The sequence below is a fragment of the Lepus europaeus genome, chromosome X (genome assembly GCF_033115175.1).
Source record: "Lepus europaeus isolate LE1 chromosome X, mLepTim1.pri, whole genome shotgun sequence".
Classification (NCBI taxonomy): domain Eukaryota; kingdom Metazoa; phylum Chordata; class Mammalia; order Lagomorpha; family Leporidae; genus Lepus; species Lepus europaeus.
In genome coordinates this window covers 101,022,204-101,047,388 of record NC_084850.1, presented here as the reverse complement: position 1 = coordinate 101,047,388, position 25,185 = coordinate 101,022,204, and the positions used below count along the sequence as shown (strand labels likewise).

The 25,185-nt window shown below is 51.6% G+C and overlaps 2 protein-coding genes across 2 annotated transcripts; one reads left to right on the top strand and one right to left on the bottom strand.

Annotated features, from left to right (window-relative positions):
- Window positions 1–2,978: 2,978 nt before the first annotated feature.
- Window positions 2,979–3,606, top strand: ERAS (ES cell expressed Ras). The gene is given in 5 exon segments (XM_062183109.1): window positions 2,979–3,086; window positions 3,088–3,166; window positions 3,169–3,344; window positions 3,347–3,374; window positions 3,377–3,606. Coding segments are annotated over 5 exon segments (621 nt in total).
- Window positions 3,607–5,015: 1,409 nt separating this feature from the next.
- On the bottom strand, window positions 5,016–8,637 carry PCSK1N (proprotein convertase subtilisin/kexin type 1 inhibitor). The gene is made up of 3 exons (XM_062184390.1): window positions 8,524–8,637; window positions 5,708–6,180; window positions 5,016–5,368 (listed from the first exon to the last, which is right to left on the bottom strand). The coding sequence occupies exons 1-3, from the start codon at window positions 8,635–8,637 to the stop codon at window positions 5,173–5,175; spliced, it is 783 nt and encodes a 260-aa protein (XP_062040374.1). The 3' UTR covers window positions 5,016–5,172.
- Window positions 8,638–25,185: the final 16,548 nt, after the last annotated feature.

Genomic DNA, 25,185 nt, shown 5'->3' with positions numbered 1-25,185 from the left:
GGTGCACTTTTCATGGCCACCCTCTGACCCAGTCGACATGGAGGTGTATTCAATGTGCTAATGGTGATTCATTGTTAATAGCCAAGCCTAATTGAACACCTGCTGTGTGCCTAGCCCCTTCTAACATGCAAGATAATTTCCTTGCTTTTCATTTATTATCTCTCTCACTGCAAGAATTTAATCATCACTGCTCAATTTTTTTAAGATTTATTTATTTATTTGAAAGGCAGAGTGATGGGGTGGGGGTAGGGCGACAGACAGAACAAGAGTGAGAGCAAGAGAGAAATCTTTTTGCTGGTTCACTCCCCAAATGACCTCAACAGTCAAGGCTGGGCCAGGTTGAAGCCAGAAGCCTGGAACTCCATTTGTGGGTGATGTAAGGCCACCACAAAACACACCAAACACCGGAGTAAGGGAAAGGGTTTATTGGAGAAAATCCAGCAGACTGGAGGGAAGGGGTGAAGAAGGAGAAAGAAACAGAGAGAGGGACGGAGGGAGTGAGCGAGAGAGCAAGTGCGAGTGCCACGTGTTCAGGAACAGTTTCCTTTTAGAACTTTGCCAGAGGACGGCCAGGGAAGTAGAAGAAGCAAATCCTATTAGGGTGGGGGTGGAGCTTGTCGGTGGTTGGGTCACGTGGCCACCTGGCTTCCAGCAATGCCAGAAGGGGCTAGAGCCTAGGATGGTGTCAGGGTGTAGATCACGCCGTAGATAAGACTGAGCCATTTTACTAATAGGTGACAGGGGCCCAAGTACTTGGACCATCTTCCACTGCTTTCCAAGGATGCATTAGCAGGAAGCTAGATGGGAAGCATTCGTGCCCAGACTCTGCCAGGCACCCTGAGATGGGATGTTGGTGTCACAAGCAGTGACTGACCTGCTAGGTCATGTCACCATCCCCACTTGTGTCTGTTTGACTCACTGCCATATCAGAATGTCTGGCATGCAGGAAGAGTCTTTTTTTTTTTTTTTTTGGACAGGCAGAGTGGATAGTGAGAGAGAGAGACAGAGAGAAAGGTCTTCCTTTTTGCCGTTGGTTCACCCTCCAATGGCCGCTGCGGCCGGCGCATCGCGCTGATCCGAAGCCAGGAGCCAGGTGCTTCTCCTGGTCTCCCATGCGGGTGCAGGGCCCAAGCACTTGGGCCATCCTCCACTGCCTTCCCGGGCCATAGCAGAGAGCTGGCCTGGAAGAGGGGCAACAGGGACAGAATCTGGCGCCCCGACCAGGACTAGAACCCGGTGTGCCGGTGCCACAAGGCAGAGGATTAGTCTGTTAAGCCACGGCGCCGGCCAGGAAGATTCTTATATTAGTGAATGAGGATTAAATTCTCATAAAAATGCATAACACTTAACTGAGCACCTTTGGCTGAAATGTATTTTACTTATTTGTTTCTTGTCTGTCTCCAGACAACTATGCAGACTTATAGACAACAATGTGGAATGTAACTTTCACCAGGGCCAGATTTGTTGTCTGTTTTTTTTTTTTGTTTGTTTTTGTTTTTGTTTTTGCCTACCCTTATGTCTTTTCTGCATAGTAGGTTCTCAAAATATACATATGTAGAATAATAAAGACTAAATTCTGATGATAGTGGCTAACGGACTACATGATTCAGTTATTTATTTGGCTGTCGGTCTCTCTGCCTTTTAGAACATAAATCCCTGGGGGTGGGACTGTTTGGGGAGGTGCTGAGCCAGGTATGGTTCAGTGGTGATCACAAGATCCTGCCCTCCCTCTCAATGGGCAGAGTCTCATTGGGGGCTGATGAAAATATTCTAAAATTGCATTATGTTGATGGTTGTGCAATCCCGTGAATGTTAAAGTCCATTGAATGTATACTTTAACTGGGTAAGCTTTATGAGATGTAAATTATATCTCAGTAAAGCTGTTTTGGGGGCCAGTGTTGTGACACAACTACTTAAGCTGCCTCTTGGGATGCCCGCATCCCACACTGGAGCACCTATTCGAATCCCAGATGCTTCACTTCCGATCCAACTTCCTGCTAATGAACCTGGGAGGCAAGTACTTAGGTCCCTGCTGCCCATGTGGGAGACTCGGAGTTCCTAGCTCCTGACTTTTGTGTGGCCCAGTCCTAGTCTCTCTCTCTCTCTCTCTCTCTCTCTCTCTCTCCCTTCCTCTCTTTCTCTCTCCCTCCATCTCCCTCTCCTCCTCTCCCCCTCCCTCTCCTCCCCTACCTCTCCTTTCCCTGCCCCTCCCTCTCCCCTACCCCTCCCTCTCCTCCCCCTCTCCTCCTCTCCCCCTTCCTCTCCTCTTCTCCCCCTCCCTCTCCTCCCCCTACCTGTCCCTCTCCCTCTATCCCCCTACTTTCTTGTGTGTGTGTGTGTGTGTGTGACTCTGCCTTTCAGGTAAATAAATCTTTTTTTTTTTTTTTCAGATTTTATTTATTTGACAGGTAGAGTTACAGACAGCGAGAAAGAGAGAAAGAAAGGTCTTCCTTCCGTTGGTTCACCCCCCAAATGGCCACTACGGCCAGCGCTGTACCGATCTGAAGGCAGGAGCCAGGTGCTTTTCCCTGGTCTCCCACGTGGGTGCAGGCGCCCAAGCACTTGGGCCATCCTCCACTGCCCTCCCGGGCCACAGCAGAGAGCTGGACAAGAAGAGGAGCAGCCAGGACTAGAACCTGGCGCCCATATGGGATGCCGGCGCTGCAGGCGGAGGATTAACCAAGTGAGCCACGGTGCCGGGCCCAGGTAAATAAATCTTTAACAAAAATAAAGCTGTTTGAAAAATGCTGCCTTCACAGATTTTGTCATAGAAGAGAGAAAGAACACAAGCAATCATACAGCATACCAGAACGTGGTGAGGACACACTACACAGTCAGTAGATGTTGATTCAATGACATCCAGTGGCACCTTGCCCCCACATGGTCTCCCCTAACTTCTCTCTCCCCATTGTCTTTCTTCTCTTCCCACTTGCAGAACCTGCTGTCCACATTTCTCCCCTAAACTGCCTGTTGGGGGCATGGCACTGCCAACAAAGTCTAGCATCTTCGACCTGGGCCAACGTATACGGAGCCTTAGCTCCTAGGAGGGAAGCCACTGGGCTCAGGCACGCTACAGGGGTGTTGGCAAAAAAGCTGCCTGAATACAAGGCAGTGATGGTGGGTGAGAGTGCACTGGCGATCCCGCTAACCCATCAATGCTTTCTGGAAAACCCGCCATCCAGGATTCCTACTGGAAGGAGGTGGCCCTGGGCCATGAGGGATGTTTTATGAATGCGCCGGACCCAGCAGGGCGGGCCACTCACAGGACCCTGCATGACCGCTGTATGGCTATTGGTGCTGGTGTGCTGGTGGCCTTTGCTCTCGTTGATCCCTCAAGAGCTACAACTCTTTGGCCCAGCTGCAACAGGTGTGTGCCGCTGGGATCCTCACCACACCCAGCCCCTCGTTCTTGTGGGCAACAAACGTGACCTTGTGACCACTGCTGGAGATGCTCACGCAGCGGCTGCAGCCCTTGCCAAGAGCTGGGGGACCCCCTTGGTGGAGACCTCAGCCAAGACACAGCAAGGTGTGGAGGAGGTCTTTTCCCTGCTCTGGGGCCTTAAGGTCTTGGTCAAGAAAAGCGGACCCTCCCCCAGCTCAGGGTAAAAGACCTTTCTCTCTCAGTGTCTAACTCTGCCTGTCAAAAAAAAAAAAAGTTGATTCCCTTAACATGAGACCCCGCCTTGCTTTGAGCAACCAGCTTCGTGGTTCACCGTGAATGTAATGGTGATACCGCTCTTGTTTTCATTTGGGGAGGGGCTTTCTTGATAACATGGGGGTGTCTGCTGGTAAGTGTGTCTTGTAAAGTTGGTAAATTTTTTTTTTGTGCAAAATCAAATAAATGGTGTTCTTAGGTTTCGAAGCTGCCAAGTGTTATGTGGGTGAGAGTGAGACTGGGTACAATGTTACTTGAATGATGAGAATTCTTTCATTCAGGAAATTGGGGGAGTGCACTGTATCTCAGCCCTGCTTAGGGTACAAGGGATGTAGAAACCAACAAGACACTTAAAAGTCTCTGCCTGGGGGCTGGTGCTATGGTGTAGCGAGCAACCTGTGGTGCCGGCATCCCATACGAGCAGCAGTTCGAGTCCCGGTTGCTCCACTTCTGCTCCAGCTCCCTGCTGATGGCCTGGGAAAGCAGCAGAAGATGGTTCAAGTCCTTGGGTCCCTGCCTCCCATATAGGAGACCCAGATGCAGTTCCTGGCTCCTGGCTTCAGCCTGGAGCTTTGTGGCCATTTAGGGAGTAGAACAGAAGGTGGGAGATGGCCAGGATCCAGCTGCCACCACAACTACCAATATCTTCAGGGACTGTGGCAAGGGTATAGCTAGGCCTCTAATAGCATATAACTGACTATGCAGGCATTTAACTAGTACAGCTCAAGCTAACAGATACAAACAAAGTAGATCCTGTGATCCTATTCTTCTACCTTTACAAATTTATTTATTTATTTGAAAGGTAGAGTGATGGAGAGAGAGAGAGAATGAGAATATTCTGGTTCACTCCTCAAATGCTTGCAACAGCTGGGGCTGGGCCAGGCTGAAGTCAGAAGCCAGGAACTCCATCCGGGTCTGCCACATGGGCGATAGGGACACAAGCACTTGGGGCCATCCTCTGCTGCTTTCCCAGGTACGTTAGCAGGAAGCTGGATCCTAAGTGGAGGTGCCTGGACTCCAACTGGCACTCTGATATAGGATGTGGGTGTTCCTCTTCCCAAGCCTCACAAGCAGCCACCGGTCCCCACAAGGACAGACTGCGAGATGCTGGTGCAAGCCCTGAAGGTGGCCCCAAAGCCTCCTGGGTACCCCCGCCTGAGCTCCCCCGCCCCCCGCCATGCTGGGGTACTCACAATGGGGGCACAGATTCCAAGTGGGCATAGACTGACCAGGGATATCTTTAATGTTTGGAAACCCAGGGTGGGGGCCCTCTGTTCTCATCTAAGAACGGCCTTCACTAAGCCCAGCCTGTCAGACCCTAGAAACAACCACTCAGACAGACAAACGCAGAGTTGCTTCAGATGGTGTTTATTGTGGGGTCAGGGGGCAGGGATCTGGGGGTTGTGAGGGCAGCCACCTTGGTTGGGCTGGCTGGGGTAATCGGGTGGGGAGCTGGCTGGGTGTAGGAGTGATCGGGGCGCTCCTGGGTCCCAGGGCGCACTGGATGCAGGCGGTACTCAGGGTGGTAGGAGGCGACGCGCTGGGGCCTGGGATGCGGGAGTCTCCAAGCGTTTCACGCGCAGCAGCGCCCCCAGTACGCCTTCAGGGGGCACCTCAGGGCCCAGATCCTGGTCAGCGGCCCGGCGGAGGCGGCGTGGAGCGCTCACAGCCTCAGAGTCCGCGTTTCCGGTGAGGATCCGCCCTAGCAAGTACCTGCAGGAGCATAGCGCAGTGAAGACGTGGTCACTTGTCCCCTCCCGGGCCTGTAACCCCATACTGCCTGGGAACCTGGCCGTCTTCAGCCCCGACCCCACCGCTTTCAGGAAACAGATAGTCCCGCCCCCCATCCTAAAACTATGTCTTCGCCACCTCCCTCTTTCTACAGAAAGCAGGCATCAGGGTCTCCCTCCCCAGCACCGGGAGTCCACCTTCCCCTACTGTTCCCCTTGCTAAGCATCTTTACCTCTACACCCTGGATCTAGGATCTCACTTCCTTCTAGGGCCCCCTCCCTCGTCCTCCCAGAACACAGGCGCCCACACCATGCCGGTCACCTCAGAAGCTCAGGATCCACGTCAGGCGTCTCGTCGCCGGCGTCCTCCACATCCGGGCCCGTGGGGCCGTCGTCGTAGACTGGGGGCCGGGGTCGGAGCGCCGCCGCGGGCACGGGCGCGGGAACAAGCTGGGCTGCGAGGGCTGCGGGGTCCAGGCGAGCGCGGAGCAGGGCGCGGGCGAGCTGCGCCGCGGGCGCGTCGGGATCGTCGTCCAGGCCGAGAGCCGGGTCCGAGGAGCGGGGGGCGCCCCAGACGCGCAGCAGCTGCGCCAAGACTCGCGCCTGCTGATCCTCGGCCTCCTGCGCCTCGGCTCGCGCCCGCTCCTGCCGTTCAGCCTCCAGCAGGTGCGCCAGCGCCCGCGCCAGCTCCTGCACCGCACCTGCCGCCTCTCCTCGGGGCACTGCTCGCCGGAAGCGGCGGGCAGCGCCAGTCTCAGCCATGGACGACGATGCTGCGCTCAGACCGCGGGGCTCCTGCGGGAAGATGAAGTGGGGTTAAAGATGAAGTCGGCATCCATCAGGTCAGGGGTCCCTAACCTGGGGATTCCGTAGACCTGAAGCATTGCAGATGTGGCTCCCCAAGTATCCCCCAGACATCTCCAGAGCCACCGGAAACCACCACATATCTTCAGATATCCTTAAGACCTCCAGAGACACACCTACACACACACACACAGAGTTACTGCCTTAGTGACTGCCCGAAGGGGCCCAGGGGCCGCTGGAGACCGGGTTGGAAATGGAAACTCTCACCTGGCTGGTGGGAATTCAATTAGTAAAATAATTTTGAAGAGCAGTTTGGCAATGTTTAAAAAGAAGCTACGGCCCACTCTTGGGGTGCTACACCCCAGAGTAGCAATTGCACATATGCTAGTAGGCAGGAGTTCATAAAAGATTACAGCAGCACCATTTGTAACAGCATAAAAGGGGGGAGGGGAGAAAGGCCTGGAAGCAACCCAATGTACGTCGTCGACATATTAAGAATGGCTGGCTAATCCTCCGCCTTGCGGCGCCGGCACACCGGGTTCTAGTCCCGGTTGGGGCGCCGGATTCTATCCCGGTTGCCCCTCTTCCAGGCCAGCTCTCTGCTATGGCCCGGGAAGGCAGTGGAAGATGGCCCAAGTCCTTGGGCCCTGCACCTGCATGGGAGACCAGGAGAAGCACCTGGCTCCCGGCTTTGGATCAGCGAGATGCGCCGGCCGCAGTGGCCATTGGAGGGTGAACCAACGGCAAAAAGGAAGACCTTTCTCTCTGTCTCTCTCTCTTACTATCCACTCTGCCTGTCCAAAAAAAAAAAAAAAAAAGAATGGCTGGATGAATCATGCTATAGGATGTAATATTACGCAGCAGTAAAAATGAAATGGATTATAGCCACCCACTTCAATATGGATGGCGTTCACCGCCTAAGGGGAAGAAAAGAAAAAAAAAAAAAAAGAAGCAAGTTCCAGAAATCCACTGCGGACTGCCTGATGCTACCAGACACCCTGAGGACTTCATAGTGACCCCTAGTGACTACCAGGAGCCAGATACCCAGTATAATTCCATTTCCATGATGTTCCTGAACAGGAGAAATGAAACAATAGATTATTTAGAGGTCTATCCATATGTGATAAGGTGCAAAAAAAAAAAAGTATAGGGCCAATAGACAGAAAGTATAGGATGATTATGGGGCAAGGAGGGACTGACCTGGGGGGAATTTGACTGACCCAGGGAATTTTACTGGTCATGCTCTTTTAAGGTGAGTGGTGGGTACCCAGGGGAGTTATTTTTTTCATTATTTTGCACATAGTTCATGTATGTTAAATACATTATTATTTAGGTAGGATATTTAAAATTTTTAAAATTTTCGCTTGACGCCTGTCACCCCTCAGGCCCCAGAGGGACGACCCAGTCATGGAAAATCATAGCCTCACACACACTCAAACGGGCTGATGCGGCCTTCAGATGTCGCACATGCAACCCACTGCTTCTACATCCACGCGAAAGGAACTGCACATGCTCACAGCCAGGGCTGCTCACGCAGTTCCAGGCTCCGTGCTACTCAGGTGCAAGGCGACGCACCACGGCTCTGGACACAATGCAGCACAGAGACATCATGGCTCCCCTCCCCACGATGACACAGCTCCACAAAGACAGAGAGGAATGGCCTCGTGAGCACACGCACCAACTCCCAGGCACGCAGTGCAGCCGAACCAACATGAACATGCACACAGAGATGCAAAGACCCCTCCCTCCGGAAGAAAAACGAAATGGCACAGGCACAACCACACGGAAAGACACGCCCATGGACCACACCAGCACACAGGATTCACAAATGCGTGCCCACGGAGAAAGTCACACACACAAGCAGCCCCGGTATCACACACACTACACCCTGGGACACAACAACGTCACCTTTGGGGGATGCTTGGAAGCGGTCAAACCAAAAGACACACACTTCCAAGGACAAGACACCCCCACACCGCTGTCATCACGTCACGCACCAACAAAATGACACGCACACACCCTTTCTTAATTTGCCCTGGTGCCATGGACAGCGCCGCGGGTCGCGGGCGGGGCGGGGCCGAGCCTGGCCTGGGATGCGGGAGGGGTGGGCAGGGCGCGGCTGCCCTGCGAAGCCCAGGATAAGGCCACCTATACACGCAGAGACCAAGCTCAGACACAGCCTGAGTGCTGGAGCTTGAGCCACCCTGTCTTTCCGCACGTCTTGGGAGGGAGCTGACTCCAGCGGGAGTGCGGTCCCTACCCTTGCCCATAGCATCCTGGCCCTCAGCATCCTTTCCCCCTCCCCCACATTCCCATGCGAGAGGGAGATCTCACCTTTATCGGGCGCGCGCAGAGTGCACAGGGTGCCCGAAGAAGGCCCAACAGCAGCAGCACCAGAAGGCCGACGCCCCCGGCCCGCGGCCCGCAGAGCAGCGGCGACCCCGCCATGCTGCCCCAGCGAGCCGGGCTCCGGACGGGCGGACTGGCTGGCAAGTGCGCAGCGCTGGGGCCAACGGGCAAGGCTGCGGTGCTTTGCGGCTGCGCACGCCCAGGAGCCGGGCCCCCTCCTGCCCACTCCCTCCCTCCAATCTACGCAGGCGCAGCCTCGGGGCTCTAGCAGCCCCTCCACCTGGCTGGTCTCCATGGAGATGCCCAGGGGCAAGGTGGAGAGCTGGAGCCTGCACTGGCGGTTGTCATGGCAGTCGGAGGGCAGTTGCCGGAGCAACAGACCTTGCTATCGCCTTAGCAGACAAGCAGAGAAAACTGACTCGGTGGAGTGGAGTAGGGTCTGGTTCACCACCTCTCCCTCCTTGAGGAGGAGATGGGTTTGATTTTATTCACTGGTTACAGCATTACTGATTGCCTGCTGAGGGCTAGGCCCTTCACAGGGAGTTGGGTTCTATCCAGGTGATGTGACCACGTTCAGTTCAGTTCTCTATTCTTGGCTGAACTGCGCAAAGACGTTACTAACCTCAGAGTGATGTTAAAGGTTTTGCAAGAAGGACATTCAGTAGGAGCTCAGTAAATGCTATTTTGGGAGGAGTGGGGCATTGGGCCTAGCAGGTAACACACCAGTTAGGACACCTGTGTCACATATTGGAGTCCCTCGGTTCAAGCTCTAGCTCCTGACTCCAGCTTTGGCTGATGTATACCCTGGAAGGCAGGCTCAAGTCCTTGGGCCCCTGCCGCCCATGTGGGAGACTGGGATGGAGTTCCCAGGTCCTGGCTTCAGCCTGGCCCTGTCCCAGATGTTTTTGGCATTTGGAGAGTGAACCAGTGAACGGGAGCTCTCTGTCTCTCTGCCTCTCAAATAAATTTAAAATATAAACAATATATAAAAAAACCGTTGGGCCAGCGCTGTGGCTCACTTGGTTAATCCTCCGCCTGTGGCACCGGCATCCCATATGGGCGCCGAGTTCTAGTCCGGGTTGCTCCTCTTCCAGGCCAGCTCTCTACTGTGGCCCGGGAGGGCAGTGGAGGATGGCCCAAGTGCTTGGGCCCTGCACCCCATGGGAGACCAGGAGGAAGCACCTGGCTCCTGGCTTTGGATTGGCACAGCTCCAGCCGTAGTGGCCATTTGGGGGGTGAACCAATGGAAGGAAGACCTCTCTCTCTCTCTCTCTCTCTCTCTCTCTCTCACTGTCTGTGTCAAAATAAATTGTAAAAAATTCTTTAAAAAATCGTTAAGGATAGTAACATAGCATAACTTATATAAAGAAAAGACTCATCTGTGTTGCTGTGGGAGGATCTATTCAACAGATTTTAATTGTCTCCATCTCTTGAGTATTAAAATAATTTTATAATAAGGATTGGTGTTGTGGCGCAGCAGGCTGAGCCAACACACACTCTCTCTCTTTCTCTCTCTCTCCCTCTCTCTCTCTTTCTTTCTTTTGCTACATAGAGAGGGAGACAGAGAGAGAGAGATTGATCTTCCATCTGTTGGGTTCACTCTCCAGATGGACACAACAGCTGGGGCTGGGCTGGGCAGAAGCCAGGTGCCTACTATTCCATCCAGGTCTCCTATGGGTCTTCAAGCACTTGGGTCATGTTCTGCTGCTTTCCCAGGCACATAGGCAGGGAGCTGGATCAGAAATGGAACAGCCAGGACTCAAAACGTCACCCACATGGGATGCTGGCATCTCAGGTGATGGCTTAGTCTTATGGGTCACAACACCAGCCCCATAAGCCACCACTTTCAACACCAGCATCCCATATCAAAGTGCTGATTAGAGCCCTAGTTGCTCTGTTTCTGATTCAGCTTCCTGCTAATGTGCTTAGGAAGGCAGCAGCTGATGGTTCCCATGTGGGAAACTCAAGTGGAGTTCTAGGCTCCTGGCTTTGGCCTGGCCCAGACCTGGTTGTGGCAGCCATTTGAGGAGTGAACCAGCAATTGAAAGATCCTTCCCCTCATCTCTCTCTCTCTCTCTCTACTCCTCTCTATCTCTATCTCTCTCTGTCTCTCTCTTTTCCTCTCTCTGACACTCTGCCTTTCAAATAAATATATCTTTTTAAAAACACAAATGACTTTAAAATGAACACCCTTATGCATATCCCCCTTGCCGACCTGAAGACTATACACTCAGGAATGTGTAATGGACATGCACTTAGCATGGCTCTCGTGCCACCCCCCCACCTCTGCTGTTCACAGCCTTACATAATCCCCCCCAAGTGTGCATGACCAAAGATGATTGGCTAGATGTGATTACATGTCTGTGATGCTGTGAAAAATAAGGTTGAATGAGCAGACTCTTGCTCCCTTGCTGTGTTTGATGAAGCAAGTGGCCAGTTGGGGAATTTTTTAAATATTTATTTATTTATTTGAAAGGCAGAATTACCAGAGAGAGGTCTTCCATCTGCTGGTTCACTCCGCAGATGGCTGCAATGGCTGGAGCTGCGCCGACCTGAAGCGAGGAGCCAGGAGCTTCTTCTGGGTCTCCCATGTGGGTGCAGAGGCCCAAGGACTTGGGCCATCTTCTACTGCTTTCCCAGGCCATAGCAGAGAGCTGGATCAGAAGTGGAGCAGCCAGGACTCAAACCGGCACCCTTATGAGATGCTGGCACTGCAGGCAGCTGCTTTGCCTCTCCCTCCCACTTCTCTGTCACTCTGCATTTCAAATACAGACATATATACATAAATCTTTTTAAAAATGGGCAAATGATTTGAACAGGCATTTCTCAAAACAAAATATTCAAATGGCTAACAACTACCTGAAAATACTCAACATCATTGATCACCACGGAAATGCAAATCAAAACTACAGTTAACATATAAACTCATCCAGTTAGAATGGTTGGTTTTTTAAAGATTTGTTTTATTTATTTTAAAGGCACAGAGAGAGAGAGAGAGAGAGATCTCATCCACTGGCTCATTCCCTAAATGGCTACAACAGTTAGAACTGGGCTAATCTAAAGCCAGGATCCAGGATCTCCCACATGGGGTCTCCTCTGGGTCTCCCACATGGGGGCAGGGGCCCAAGGACTTGGGGCATTTTCTACTGCTTTCCCAGGCCATAGCAGAGAGCTGGATCAGAAGTGGAGCAGCCAGGACTCAAACCGGCGCCCTTATGAGATGCTGGCACTGCAGGCAGCTGCTTTACCTCTCCCTCCCACTTCTCTGTCACTCTGCATTTCAAATACAGACATATATACATAAATCTTTTTAAAAATGGGCAAATGATTTGAACAGGCATTTCTCAAAACAAAATATTCAAATGGCTAACAACTACCTGAAAATACTCAACATCATTGATCACCACGGAAATGCAAATCAAAACTACAGTTAACATATAAACTCATCCAGTTAGAATGGTTGGTTTTTTAAAGATTTGTTTTATTTATTTTAAAGGCACAGAGAGAGAGAGAGAGAGAGAGAGAGAGAGAGAGAGAGATTTCATCCACTGGCTCATTCCCTAAATGGCTACAACAGTTAGAACTGGGCTAATCTAAAGCCAGGATCCAGGATCTCCCACATGGGGTCTCCTCTGGGTCTCCCACATGGGGGCAGGGGCCCAAGGACTTGGGGCATTTTCTACTGCTTTCCTAGGCCATAGCAGAGAGCTGGATCAGAAGTGGAGCAGCCAGGACTCGAACCAGCACCCATAAGGGATGCCAGCAGTTTAAGCTGCTATATGCCACTGTACCAGCTCCTAAAATGGCTGTTATTAGAAAAACACAAAAACCACTCCAGCTTTCTTTGAGTTACCATCATTCAGCAGAATCTCTGCAATGGTGAAGGCCAGAATAGCTTCCAATCATGTCCCATGGCCGGACTTTGTCTAACTGTAACAGACTCCTTTTTAAAAAAATTTTATTATATATATAATATATATTTCATTTTATTTGACAGCGAGGGAGAGAGAGAGAGAGAGAGAGAGAGAGAGAGAGAGAGAGAGAGAGAATATCTTCCATTTATCTGCTGGTTCACTACCCAAATGGCTACAGCAACCAGGATGGACTGTGCTGAAGCCAGGAGCTTCTTCCGGGTCTCCCATGTGAGTGTAGGGGCCCAAGCACTTGGGCCATCTTCTACTGCTTTTCCAGGTGCATCAGCAGGAAGCTGGATCAGAAGTGGAGCACTCAGGACTCGAACTGGTGCCCGTGTGGGATGCCGGCACTGTAGACAGTGGCTTAACCTGCTGTGTCACAGGGTTGGAGCTCCAAAGCTGTCTTTTTTTTTTTTTTTGACAGGCAGAGGGGACAGTGAGAGAGAGAGAGAGAGAGAGAGAGAGAGAGAGAGAGAGAAAGGTCTTCCTTTTTCCATTGGTTCACCCTCCAATGGCCGCTGCGGCCGGTGCACCGCGCTGATCCAAAGCCAGGAGCCAGGTGCTTCTCCTGGTCTCCCATGGGGTGCAGGGCCCAAGCACTTGGGCCATCCTCCACTGCCTTTCCGGGCCACAGCAGAGAGCTGGCCTGGAAGAGGAGCAACCGGGACAGAATCCGGCGCCCCGACCAGGACTGGAACCCGGTGTGCTGGCGCCGCAGGCAGAGGATTAGCCTAGTGAGCCATGGCGCCAGCCCAAAGCTGTCTTAACCACTGCCCCAAATGCCCATCCCAGACTCCATTTTTGTTGTTTGCTGACAGCTTTGAGGCTTCACCTCTCCCATGTACCCCCTGGGTATGTTGATGAGAAAGCCTTGGTGCTCCCTGGTTTGACACTGGCAAAATGTTCAGAGCACCCAAGTGCCAGTCTGACTGTGGGACCCCCTCACTCCAGCCCGACCCCCTATCCACAGCAATTCTTTCCCTGGTCTCTCCAGACCTTTCCAGATCAGCTTGGGAGCCAGCCATGCTCTCTGCAGAACGTCTCACAATGTAATAAACTTGTTGTTCCTTCTGGGTATGTGTGTAGCGTCATCAGACTTGAGATCCAAACCAGATTTGGTGTTTGTATGAGTGTGTGTGTGTGGGGGGGGTCTATCCCACCTTTGCAAGTTAACCACAACACTGACCTTGACCAAAAGGGATGAGGAAGAGAAATGAAGTCCCTGACATTCAGGAGCTGGCCTGATTCATCATCACATGATCCTGTGTGTTGTGAGGAGCTGGCTTAACACACTTTGTGGTTATGGTCTCCTGCTATGCTCCTGAACGTGAACTATCCCATACAACATCAACATCAGACAAAACTGCTCTGTGACTGGGATAGAGCAAGAGAAAAACAGGGGCTGGCGCCATGGCACTGCTGGTAAAGCTGCCGTCTGCAGCACCAGCATCCCATATGGATGCCGGTTCGAATCCTGGCTGCTCCACTTCTGATCCAGCTCTCTGCTGTGGCCTGGGAAAGCAATGGAAGATGGCCCAAGTGCTTTGCTTGGGCCCCTGCACCCATGTGGGAGACCTGGAAGAAGTTCCTGGCTTCAGATCAGCACAGCTTCAATCGTTGCAGCCAACTGGGGAGTGAACCAGTGAATGGAAGATCTCTCTCTCTCTCTCTCTTTCTGTAACTCTGACTTTCAAATAAATAAATAAATCTTTTTTAAAAAAGTTATTTATTTATTTATTTGAGAGAGAGAGAGAGAGAGATCCCATCCACTAGCTCCGCTCCCACACAGGAGCCAGGAATGCCATCAAGGTCTTATAGGTAGGTGGCAGAAATGCAACTACTTGGCCGGCGCCGTGGCTCAACAGGCTAATCTTCCGCGTTGCGGCGCCGGCACACCGGGTTCTAGTCCTGGTCGGGGCGCCGGATTCTGTCCCGGTTGCCCCTCTTCCAGGCCAGCTCTCTGCTGTGGCCCGGAAAGGCAGTGGAGGATGGCCCAAGTGCTTGGGCCCTGCACCCCATGGGAGACCAGGAGAAGCACCTGGCTCCTGGCTTTGGATCAGCACGATGCGCTGGCTGCAGCGGCCATTGGAGGGTGAACCAACGGCAAAGGAAGACCTTTCTCTCTGTCTCTCTCTCTCTCTGTCACTATCCACTCTGCCTGTCAAAAAAAAAAAATGCAACTACATGAGCCATCACCTCTGCCTCTCAGGGCCTGCATTCAGTAGGGAGCTGGAGTCAGGAGCCAGAGCTGACCCAGGTGTTCGGATCCTTGGCATGCAAGGTTTTAACTATTAGGTCAAATCCCCCCCAACTCCCACCTGCCATACCGCTTGACAGCCTTTTAAAGTGAGATGGCCCATGGTTCCCCATGGTGCATATTTTCTCTCACTGCAATGAGCTAATAAATCCACTCTGTTAAGTTGCTGGTCTGGGAGGGAGGGAGTGTATGGTGGGAAGTATCACTATGCTCTTAAAACTGCATATATGAAATACAAAAAAAGGCTATTGCAAAAATTAAAGGATAAAAAGAAAGGAAATAAGGAGGGGGGATGGGGAAGGGAGCAAACGAGGCAAGTATGCCTTTTTTTTTTTTTTTTTTTTTTTTTTGGACAGGCAGAGTTGAGAGACAGAGAAAGGTCTTCCTTCCATTGGTTCACCCCCAAATGGCTGCCACGGCCGGCGCGCTGCGCTGATCCGAAGCCAGGAGCCAGGCGCCCCCTCCTGGTCTCCCATGCGGGTGCAGGGCCCAAGCACCTGGGCCACAGCAGAGAGCTGGACTGGAAGAGGAGCAACCAGGACAGGACCGGTGCCCCAACTGGGACAAGAACCCAGGGTGCCGGTGCCACAGGTGGAGGATTAGCCAAGTGAGCCGTGGCGCCGGCCAAGTATGGCTATTTTCTTAGAATTGTATCTATGAGGGGTCGGCACTGTGGCGCAGCAGGTTAACGCCCTGGCCTGAAGCACTGGCATCCCATGTGGACACCGGTTCTAGTCCTGGCTGCTCCTCTTCCGATCCAGCTCTCTGCTATGGCCTGGGATAGCAGTGGAAGATGGCCCAGGTCCTTGGGCCCCTGCACCCACGTGGGAGACCAGAACAAACTCCTGGCTTCAGATCGGCATAGCTCTGGCCGTTGCAGTTATCTGGAGAGTGAACCTTGGAAGACTCTCTCTCTCTCTCTTTCAGCCTCTCCTCTCTCTGTGTAACTCTGACTTTCAAATAAATAAGTAAATCTTTAAAAAATTGTATCTATGAAAAACATGAAAGCTCTTTTCTTTATATTATTTTTTAAAAAACTGAAGATTGCTGGTCTGTTCCCCTGTGGTCTTTGGCTGGAGGGCAGCTGGCCATCCACATCCACAAGTTCGTTAAACATCTACAGATCCAACCAACCATGGGTCAAAGGTATCCCCCCAAAATGCATCTGTACTGAACAAACAGATTCTTCAAACTGGTTAATTCACTTATTACTCACAGCAAAAATCAGCCAGGACGATATGTTGCAAGGATTCCTTACGCCCCATTTCGCACTAGGCCAGATGGCTCCTGTGCATCTCGTAGGTTGCAGCAGCAGTGAGGAGCCTGAAATTAGGAGACTCTAAACTTTGTTTGTTTGTTTTGACAGGCAGAGTGGACAGTGAGAGAGAGAGACAGAGAGAAAGGTCTTCCTTTGCCATTGGTTCACCCTCCAATGGCCACTGCGGCCGGCGCACCGCGCTGATGCGAAGGCAGGAGCCAGGCGCTTCTCCTGGTCTCCTATGCAGGTGCAGGGCCCAAGGACTTGGGCCATCCTCCACTGCCTTTCCGGGCCACAGCAGAGAGCTGGCCTGGAAGAGGGGCAACCGGGACAGAATCCGGCGCCCCGACCGGGACTAGAACCATATGGGGTGCTGGCGCTGCAGGCTGGGGCTTTACCCACTATGCCACAGGTTCGGCCCCAAGACTAAACTTTTATAAGGCTGCTGGCACATGTGCCTGTCATCTTCTCTGTGGAGAGAGATTACCCTGGAATGAGAGAGATCTCCTGGTGGGGTGTTGGGGGGACATTTCTGAGTTTAAACCCTACTGGAGGTATACAGTATCTCTGACTACCAAGGCTGCCTCTCTGTTCCAGCATGCTCTTTGCTAAAAGGCATGGACCACAAGGAATGTGAGCAATCCATGGAGACCTAGCTCCGAACACTTTGCTCTTTCGTTTTCCATTATTTGAATGCGCCAGTGTTAGTTTCTCCATCCTTTGATGGACGTGCATTCAAAGTACTTTTTGTTTGGAGCTAGTATGAGTCACACTGCTATAAACACTCCTTTCTGTCTTTGGCTAACATTGGCACACATGTCCATGTGGTATCTACCTGGAAGTAGCGCCATGGTGAGGGGTGTGTAGATGGGCAGCTCTAAGAGGTATTGCCCACTCGTTCTCCAAAGCAATTGTTGTATCTATTAAGCTCCCACCAGCTGTGAATGACACTCCCCATGTCCAGGGGTTTATACTAACACTCGGTATCATAAAATTTAAAAATTTTTTTGTCCATCGAATTGAATGAACCACGGTTCCCTATTTACTGTGCACATATTTTCATATGCATATTATCCATTTAGATGTGTTTGCTTTTTTGGATAGTGATAGAAACAAGTTTGTTTTGTTTTGTTTTGTTTTACTTTTGAAAACTTATTTGAAAGGCAAAGAGAGAGCAAGAGAGAGAGCAAGAGCGAGCGAGCAAGAGAACTCCCATCTGCTAGTTTGCTCCCCAACTGCCAGCAATGGCCAGGTTTGGGTGGGAGGAACCCGATTACTTGGGCCATCACAGATGCCTCATAGAGTCTGCATTAGCAGGAAGCTGGAGTCAGGAGCCAGAGACAGGTATTGAACTCAGGGATGCAGGTGTCTTAACTGGTGTCTTAGACACTAAGCTAAACATCCACCCTATTATTTCTATTTATTCATTTATTTATAGAGGAATAGAGATAAAGAGAGATTCCCCCACCTGCTGGTTCACTCTGAAAATGCCCACGATGGCTGGGGCTGGGCTGTCCTGAAGCAGGGAGCTAGGAACTCAATCCAGGTCTCCCACATGGGTGGGTGGGATCCAATTACTTGAGCCATCACCACTGTCTTCCAGGGTCTGCATTAGCAAGAAAAGTTTCCTCTTTTGTGTAATACTTTCCCATACCCTTTGCCTGATTTTCAATTGGGTACCTTGTCTTTTTCTTATTGTTTCTTAGGAGCCCTTTACATATTGTGGCTATTGACCTTGAGTCAATTATACGTGCCTTGAATTTGAGTATGTCTTTTTGGGTCAATGTATCTGTATGTTTATCTGGCCTCACAAAAACCATCAAACTCTTGCTGTGGCTGAGGAAAGCAAGGGAATATTTTCTATGGCTCTAGGGATATGGATTTAACCAACAAAAAGCATTAAACCTGGAGGTACCCCCATAGCCAGGTTGAGGGATAAAGTAAGAGTACCATGCACAGTTAACACCTGAGGACCACACAGCACCTGCTGTATCTCAAGATGCCTCTGTGAACAAAATGGCCTCCAAGGAATCTCACTCTCCACATAACCTCTTCGAGCATAGGAGTCAGACTTCAGCCTCAGGGAAATGAGACGTGTGCAGAAAAATCCATGCAAACTGAAATGACTGAGGCAATAGGGTTAAGTGGGGACAGAGGCTAAAGGAATTGTGATTTTGTTTTCTAGAAGGAAAACACAGCATGGGCATTATTTCATTGGAATTTTTTAAAATGTCCTTTGGCTCCATCCTTTATATTTTGCAAGAAAAATTCAGCGTCATGAGTCGGATTATTTTTTTCTTCTTTCTAACGCTCACCTAATGATATTCCCAAGCCTAGCCTTAGTAATGAGTGTCTCTTGTAATTAGCTAAAAGCATCTCTGCTTCCTTCAGCTGTGGAGGGGTACATTCCATCCTGCATCATAGAACCAGAAACCGTGCCGAGGACATTTGTGCTGAGTGCTCATAGGACTAGAGAGCCATGTGCCAATGCTCGGTCCCCAGGCCAACTCGACTTCCATTAAGGGTAAGCATGTTCTTGAAAGCATTGTTTGAGGTTGGCAGTGTGGTGCAGTAGGCTAACCTTCCGCCTGCGGCACCAGCATCCCATGTGGGCGCCGGTTAGAGACCTGGCTGCTCCACTTCCATCCAGCTCTCTGCTGTGGCCTGGGAAAGCAGTAGAAGATGGCCCAAATTGTTAGGCCCCTGCACCCACGTGGGAGACCCGGAAGAAGCTCCTTGTTCCTGGCTTTGGATTGGCCTAGCTTCGGCCACTGCGGCCATCTGGGGAGTGAACTCTACCTCTCAAATAAATTTTAAAAATAATAATAATAAAGACTTTAAAAAAAAGATTACTTTGATGAAGGGGACTCTGAAATTGTCACGATGGCCTGGAGTAACCTTCCAGTGACCACTATAATTGCAACTTATAATTATAATTGCAATTGAGTGTATTGTCCGGGCACTGACGTTCTACGTGATGTCTCTGGAGCACTAAGCACACACAGAAGGTTTTTTTTTTTAAATTTATTTATATACTTGAAAGTCAGAGTTACACAAAAAGAGAAGGAGAGACAGAGAGAAAGGTCTTCCACCCTCTGGTTCACTCCACAGATGGCTGCAACAACCGGAGCTGTGCCAATCTGAAGCCAGGAGCTTCTTCCAGGTCTCCCATGTGGGTGCAGGGGCCCAAGGACTTGGGCAACCTTCTACTGCTTTACCCACTACGCCATAGTGCCAGCCCCAAGGTTTATTTTTTTTTTAAGATTTATTTTTTAAATTTATTTGAAAGAGAGTTACAGAGAGTGGTAGAGACAGAGAGATGGCCGCAATGGCCGGAGCTGCGCCGATCCAAAGCCAGGAGCCAGGAGCTTCTTCCTGGTCTCCCACGTGGGTGCAGGGGCTGAGGAAGTCTCCTCCCCGCAAGAACACTGGCTTCTTGAATCAACCGCTTCCCATGCATCAGTTTTTGTCTCTTGGGTATCGGTGGTTGGTGCCTAATTTTGAACGACAGCATAGCTGTGGACACCTTGCTTAACCTCTCGGTGTTTCTGTTCCCTTATATCCAGATGAGGATAGCAGAAGGAAAGTTTCTCCGTCACATTGGATGTGACCATTGGCGCACCCCACCCCCCTACCTTCTCTTTCACATGCTTGCTAATTTGATGACACTGCAGATTTCCCAGAGGCTGCCCTAAGCGGGCTTGTGTAGCAAACATGACTACACCACCATGTTTATTGCAGCACTGTTCACAACAGCCAAGATAAGGGATCAAGCAAGGCATCCAGCATCATATGATTTGATAATGGCAATGTGTTGGGGTCAGTGCTGTGGCATAGCGGGTAAAGCCACCGCCTACAGTGCTGGCATCCCTTATGGGTGCCAGTTTGAGTCCTGGCTGCTCTACTTCCAATCCAGCTCTCTACGATGGCCTGAGAAAGCAGTGGAAGATGGCCTAATTCCTTGGGCCCCTGCACCCACGTGCGAGACAGGGAGGAAGCTCCTGGCTCCTGGCTCCTGCCTGGCCCAGCCCTGCTCCTTGTGGCCATTTGGAGAGTGAATCAATGGATGGAAGATTCTCTGTCTCTCCTCTCTCTCTGTAACTCGGGCTTTCAAATAAATAAATAAATATTTAAAAACAAAAAAGAGAAAATGGGTCATATATACATGATGGAATACTATTAAGCCATAAAAAAGAATGAAATCCTGTCATTTGCAGCAAAATGCATGGAACTGGAGGACATCGTGTGAAGTAAGCCAGACACAGACAGACAAAACATCTGTCTGAATAGAGAATGGTGATCCTCAGAGGCTGGAAGGGAGGGGGATTAGGTAGAGTTGATTGAAAACATGGGAGGTGGGTGCTGTGGTGTAGTAGGCTAGCTCTCCCCCTGTGGTGCCTGCATCTCATATGGGCACCGGTTGGTGTCCCAGCTGCTCCTCTTCCCATCCAGCTCCCTGTTTATGGTCTGGGAAAGCAGTGGAAGATAGCCCAAGTCCTTGGGCCCCTACACCCACGTGGGAGACCCGGAAGAAGCTCCTGGCTTTGGATCGGCCCAACTCCAGCTGCTTCAGCCATTTGGGAAGTGAACTAGCAGATGGAAGACTCTCCCTTTCTCTCCCTCTGTAAGTCTACTTCTCAAATAAATAATTTTTTTAATAATCTTTTTTTTTGACAGGCAGAGTGGACAGTGAGAGAGAGAGAGACAGAGAGAAAGGTCTTCCTTTTCCGTTGGTTCACCCCTCAATGGCCGCTGTGGCCGGCGCACCGCGCTGATCCAAAGCCAGGAGCCAGGTGCTTCTCCTGGTTTCCCATGGGGTGCAGGGCCCGAGCACTTGGGCCATCCTCCACTGCACTCCCTGGCCACAGCAGAGAGCTGGCCTGGAAGAGGGGCAACCGGGACAGAATCTGGTGCCCCGACTGGGACGAGAACCTGGGGTGCTGGCGCCGCAGACGGAGGATTAGCCTATTGAGCCACAGTGCCGGCCCTCAAATAAATAAATATTAAAAAGAAAGAAGAAGCGGGCCAGCACTGTGGCCTAGTAGGCTAAGCCTCCTCCTGTGATGCCAGCATCCCATATTGGCATGAGTTTGAGTCCCAGCTGCTCTTCTTCTGATCTAGCTCTGCTTACAGCCTGGGAAAGCAGTGGAAGATGGCCCAAATGCTTGGGCTCCTGAACCCGCATGGGAAACCCGGAGAAAGCTCTTGGCTCCTGGTTTCAGTTCAGCCCAGCTCCATCCATTGTGGCCATTTGGGGGCATGAACCAGCAGATGGAAGACCTTTCTCTCTGTCTCTCTCAATCTCTGTAACTCTGCCTCTCAAATAAATAAATAAATCTTTAAAAAATTAATTTCCTCTTTAAAAAAAGAAAACAGGGGAAGCTGGGTGTGGTTCATTAATTGTGACAAGTTTATTATACTAATAAGAGGTGTTAATAGGCAAAGCTGGGTGTGTTTTATAGATTGTGACAAATATATCATAATAATATGCTAACAAGGCCGGCACCGCGGCTCAATAGGCTAATCCTCCACCTTGCAGCGCCGGCACACCGGGTTCTAGTCCCGGTTGGGGCACCAGATTCTGTCCTGGTTGCCCCTCTTCCAGGCCAGCTCTCTGCTGTGGCCCGGGAGTGCAGTGGAGGATGGCCCAAGTCCTTGGGCCCTGCACCCCATGGGAGACCAGGAGAAGCACCTGGCTCCTGGCTTCGGATCAGCGCAGTGCGCCAGCCAGCACGGCGGCCATTGGAGGGTGAACCAACGGCAAGGGAGGACCTTTCTCTCTGTCTCTCTCTCTCTCTCTGTCCACTCTGCCTGTCAAAAAAAAATATGCTAACATTGGGGAAGCTGGGTGTAGGGTACATGAAAATTATTTGTACTACTTTATAAATTTTGTTTGGTAAATTTAAAACTTTTCTGAAATCAAAGTTTTTTAAAAATATTTATTTTATTTATTTGAAAGACAGAGTTAGAGAGAGATAGAGCAGAGAGAGAGGTCTTCCATCTGCTGGTTCACTCCCCAGATGGCTGCAATGGCCGGAGCTGCGCCGTTCTGAAGCCAGGAGCCAGGAGCTTCCTCCAGGTCTCCCACATGGGTGCAGGGGCCCAAGGACCTGGGCCATCCTCACTGTTATCCCAGGCCATAGCAGAGAACTGGATCTGAAGAGGAGCAGCTGGGACTCGAACCGGCACCCATATGGGATGCTGGCGCTTTAGGCCAGGGCTTTAACCCGCTGCGCCATAGCACCAGTCCCCAAAGTTTGTTTGTTTGTTTGTTTTTAAATGAACAATGTTTCCCACTTCTCAACATCAGAGAGCTGATCTCTAAAGGTCACTTTGCAGGTGCTGCAGGGTGGGGGTGAAAGGGGCAGGGCTTGGGCCTGGCACTGTGGCTTAGTGGGCTAAGCAGCCGCCTGTAGTGCAGGCATCTCTTATGGGCACCGGTTCGAGTCCTGGCTGCTCTACTTCTGATCCAGCCTGGGAAAGCAGTGGAGGGTGGCTCAAGTCCTTTGGCCTCTGCACCCGCGTGGGAGACCCAGAAGAATCTCCTGGCTCTGTGCTGCCCCACCCCTCTGGCAACTGCCACTGAAGGGATGAAGAAATGGGAACACTCAGAGCAGCACACGCAGGCTCAAGGTAAAGTGTGCACTTGGGACTTTCTCCTTTTCTCTCCCCCTCTCTGCTTTGATTCAGTCTCTCACTTCTCTCTGCCTCTTTTCCCTGCCTTCTCTTTTTAAAATATATAATGTTCTGGGGCTGGCGCTGTGGCGCAGCGGGTTAACACCCTGGCCTGAAGTGCCAGCATCCCATATGGGCGCCGGTTCTAGTCCCGGCTGCTCTACTTCCAATCCAGCTCTTTGCTATGGCCTGAGTCCTTGGGCCCCTGCACCCACGTGAGAAACCTAGAAGAAGCTCCTGGATCCTGGCTTCGGATCGGTGCAGCTCCAGCTGTTGCAGCTCCAGCCGTTGCAGCCAACTGGGGAGTGAACCAGCACATGGAAGACCTCTCTCTCTCTGCCTCTCCTCTCTCTGTGTAACTGTGACTCTCAAGTAAAAAATAAATCTTAAAAAAAAAGATATGAAACAGTGAAAATGATTATATGTATATATATGTATATATATATATATATATAATGTTCTATTATACTATTTCTTAAAAGAATTATGAAGCTTTCGACTGCTGGATTTGGCCTGGCCCATTCCCAGCCATTGTGGCTATTTGGAGAGTGAACCAGCTGATGGAAGACCCCTTTCTCTGTAACTGCCTTTCAAAGAAGCAAATCTTTCAGGAGACTGAAACTCCATCAGGGTCTCCCACACACGTGTGTGCAGGGGCCCAAGCACTTGGGCCATCTTCCACTGCTTTCCCAGGCCATAGCAGAGAGCTGGACAGGAAGTGGAGTAGCCAGGACTAGAACCTGTACCCATATGGGATGCTGATGTGGGAAGTGGTAGCTTAAGCTGCTATGCCACAATGCCCAGCCCTGCTTTTGCTCTCTTAATCTCTCCCCTTCTCACTTTCATCCTGTTTATCGTCTTCCTGCCCTTTTCTCTGCTGGTATCTCTGCCTCTCTGTGCACTCTGGCTTCTCTCTGTCTTGTCAGCTTTCTTCCTGTCTGTCTCTCCCTAGTTGCTCAGGGTCTCTTCCTGAGAAAGTGGAGAGGATGAGGCCACACCTTACTGTCGGGGCTGGGCCCTTTGGTCTCCCCTAATTCTGCCCATTTCCTTAAGGGCCCCACCCACTCACAAAATAGTCTCCCTTGTCTCCCTGTCTCAGACAGGTGGCAAATCTGAGGTCCACAGGGGAGTGTGAGAGCCACCAGCTAGGGAGGCCCAAGCAAAAAAATAAAAATTAAAAAAAAATGGGAGAAGAGGGCTGTGAGACAGTTCAAGACAGAGGCAGAGATGGGCTAAGGCAGGGAGGAAGATGCTGGCATGAAATCAGAGATGAGATCAAGACCAGCACAGACAGCAGGATACTGGTGAGCTGCCTGCCTCAGGGGAGGGGGAGGCTCCAGTGGAGGGTAAGAGGGCAGGTGGCCTGACAGATCCCTGTGGGTCCAGTCCCTGACCGCAGCTCACATGTCCACGGCAGCCCACCAGAAACACCCTCTCCTCGCTCCCTCCAGCCTCTATTAGTATCTGTCGCTGTTCTCTCTCATCTCCTGCATTTCTGACCAGCCCACGACTTCTGGTTATTTCCGTCTCTTGCCATTTCTCTCTTGCTGGTCCCTACGTTCAGATCTCTCTCTCTCTCCATCTCCCGCTTTCTCTCCGACTCTGAAGTCTTTCGTGGTGCAAACAGCTGACGGTCTGAGAGCATTCCCTTCTCCCAGAACACAAGCCAACTGGCGTGAGGTCTGGGTTAGGCCAGGGGACACGGCCTCCTCGCCCGGGTCTCAGCTCTGGAGGCACGGATGGCACAGGGAGCCCCAGCTCAGAGCCAGGTGAGGCCAGGGGATGCGGCTCTGCCTCTGTGCCCAGCGCCTCGGCATCCATGCAGCCACCCAACTCTGTCCCCAGGCCCCAGCTGCGATTTCTAGACCTGGTCCTTCGCTTCAAAACCTAGTACGGGGGCCGGCGCCACGGCTCAATAGGCTAATCCTCCGCCTTGCGGCGCCGGCACACCAGGTTCTAGTCCCGGTTGGGGCACCGGATTCTGTCCCGGTTGCCCCTCTTCCAGGCCAGCTCTCTGCTATGGCCTGGGAGTGCAGTGGAGGATGGCCCAAGTGCTTGGGTCCTGCACCCCATGGGAGACCAGAAGCACCTGGCTCCTGGCTTCGGATCAGCGCGATGCGCCGGCCGCAGCAGCCATTGGAGGGTGAACCAACGGCAAAAGGAAGACCTTTCTCTCTGTCTCTCTCTCACTGTCCACTCTGCCTGTCAAAAATAAATAAATAAATAAAATTTTAAAAAAACCTAGTATGGGGCGCCACACGTGGTCAAGCCTCCTGCGCCATGGGAGGCAGAACCATTCCAGGGTCCCGCAGGTCTAGCGACCCACCAGCCGTGGGGACTGTGACCCAGGATCCGAGGGAGGGGTGGGGGGGCACTGAGCGCCGGGGGTTTGAGGAACCTGGAGAGGCGGGGCTTGAAGATGGGAAGAGGCAGTGTTGAGGTGTAGACTGCAGCAGCCAAGAGGCCAGCGCCCAGAGATGGGGAAGGGGGTGGAGCCTGGAGACATCAGGGCCTGAGCAGCCCAAGGGGCGGTGCTTGATAGC

What these genes read in the sequence shown, in the direction of transcription:
- PCSK1N (XM_062184390.1), bottom strand. Translation starts at nt 8,637, where the DNA reads ATGGCGGGGTCGCCGCTGCTCTGCGGGCCGCGGGCCGGGGGCGTCGGC. An exon ending in TCTGCGCGCGCCCGATAAAG is followed by an intron (nt 6,181 to 8,523) that starts GTGAGATCTCCC and finishes ATCTTCCCGCAG; the next exon opens with GAGCCCCGCGGTCTGAGCGC. An exon ending in GTGGATCCTGAGCTTCTGAG is followed by an intron (nt 5,369 to 5,707) that starts GTGACCGGCATG and finishes ATGCTCCTGCAG; the next exon opens with GTACTTGCTAGGGCGGATCC.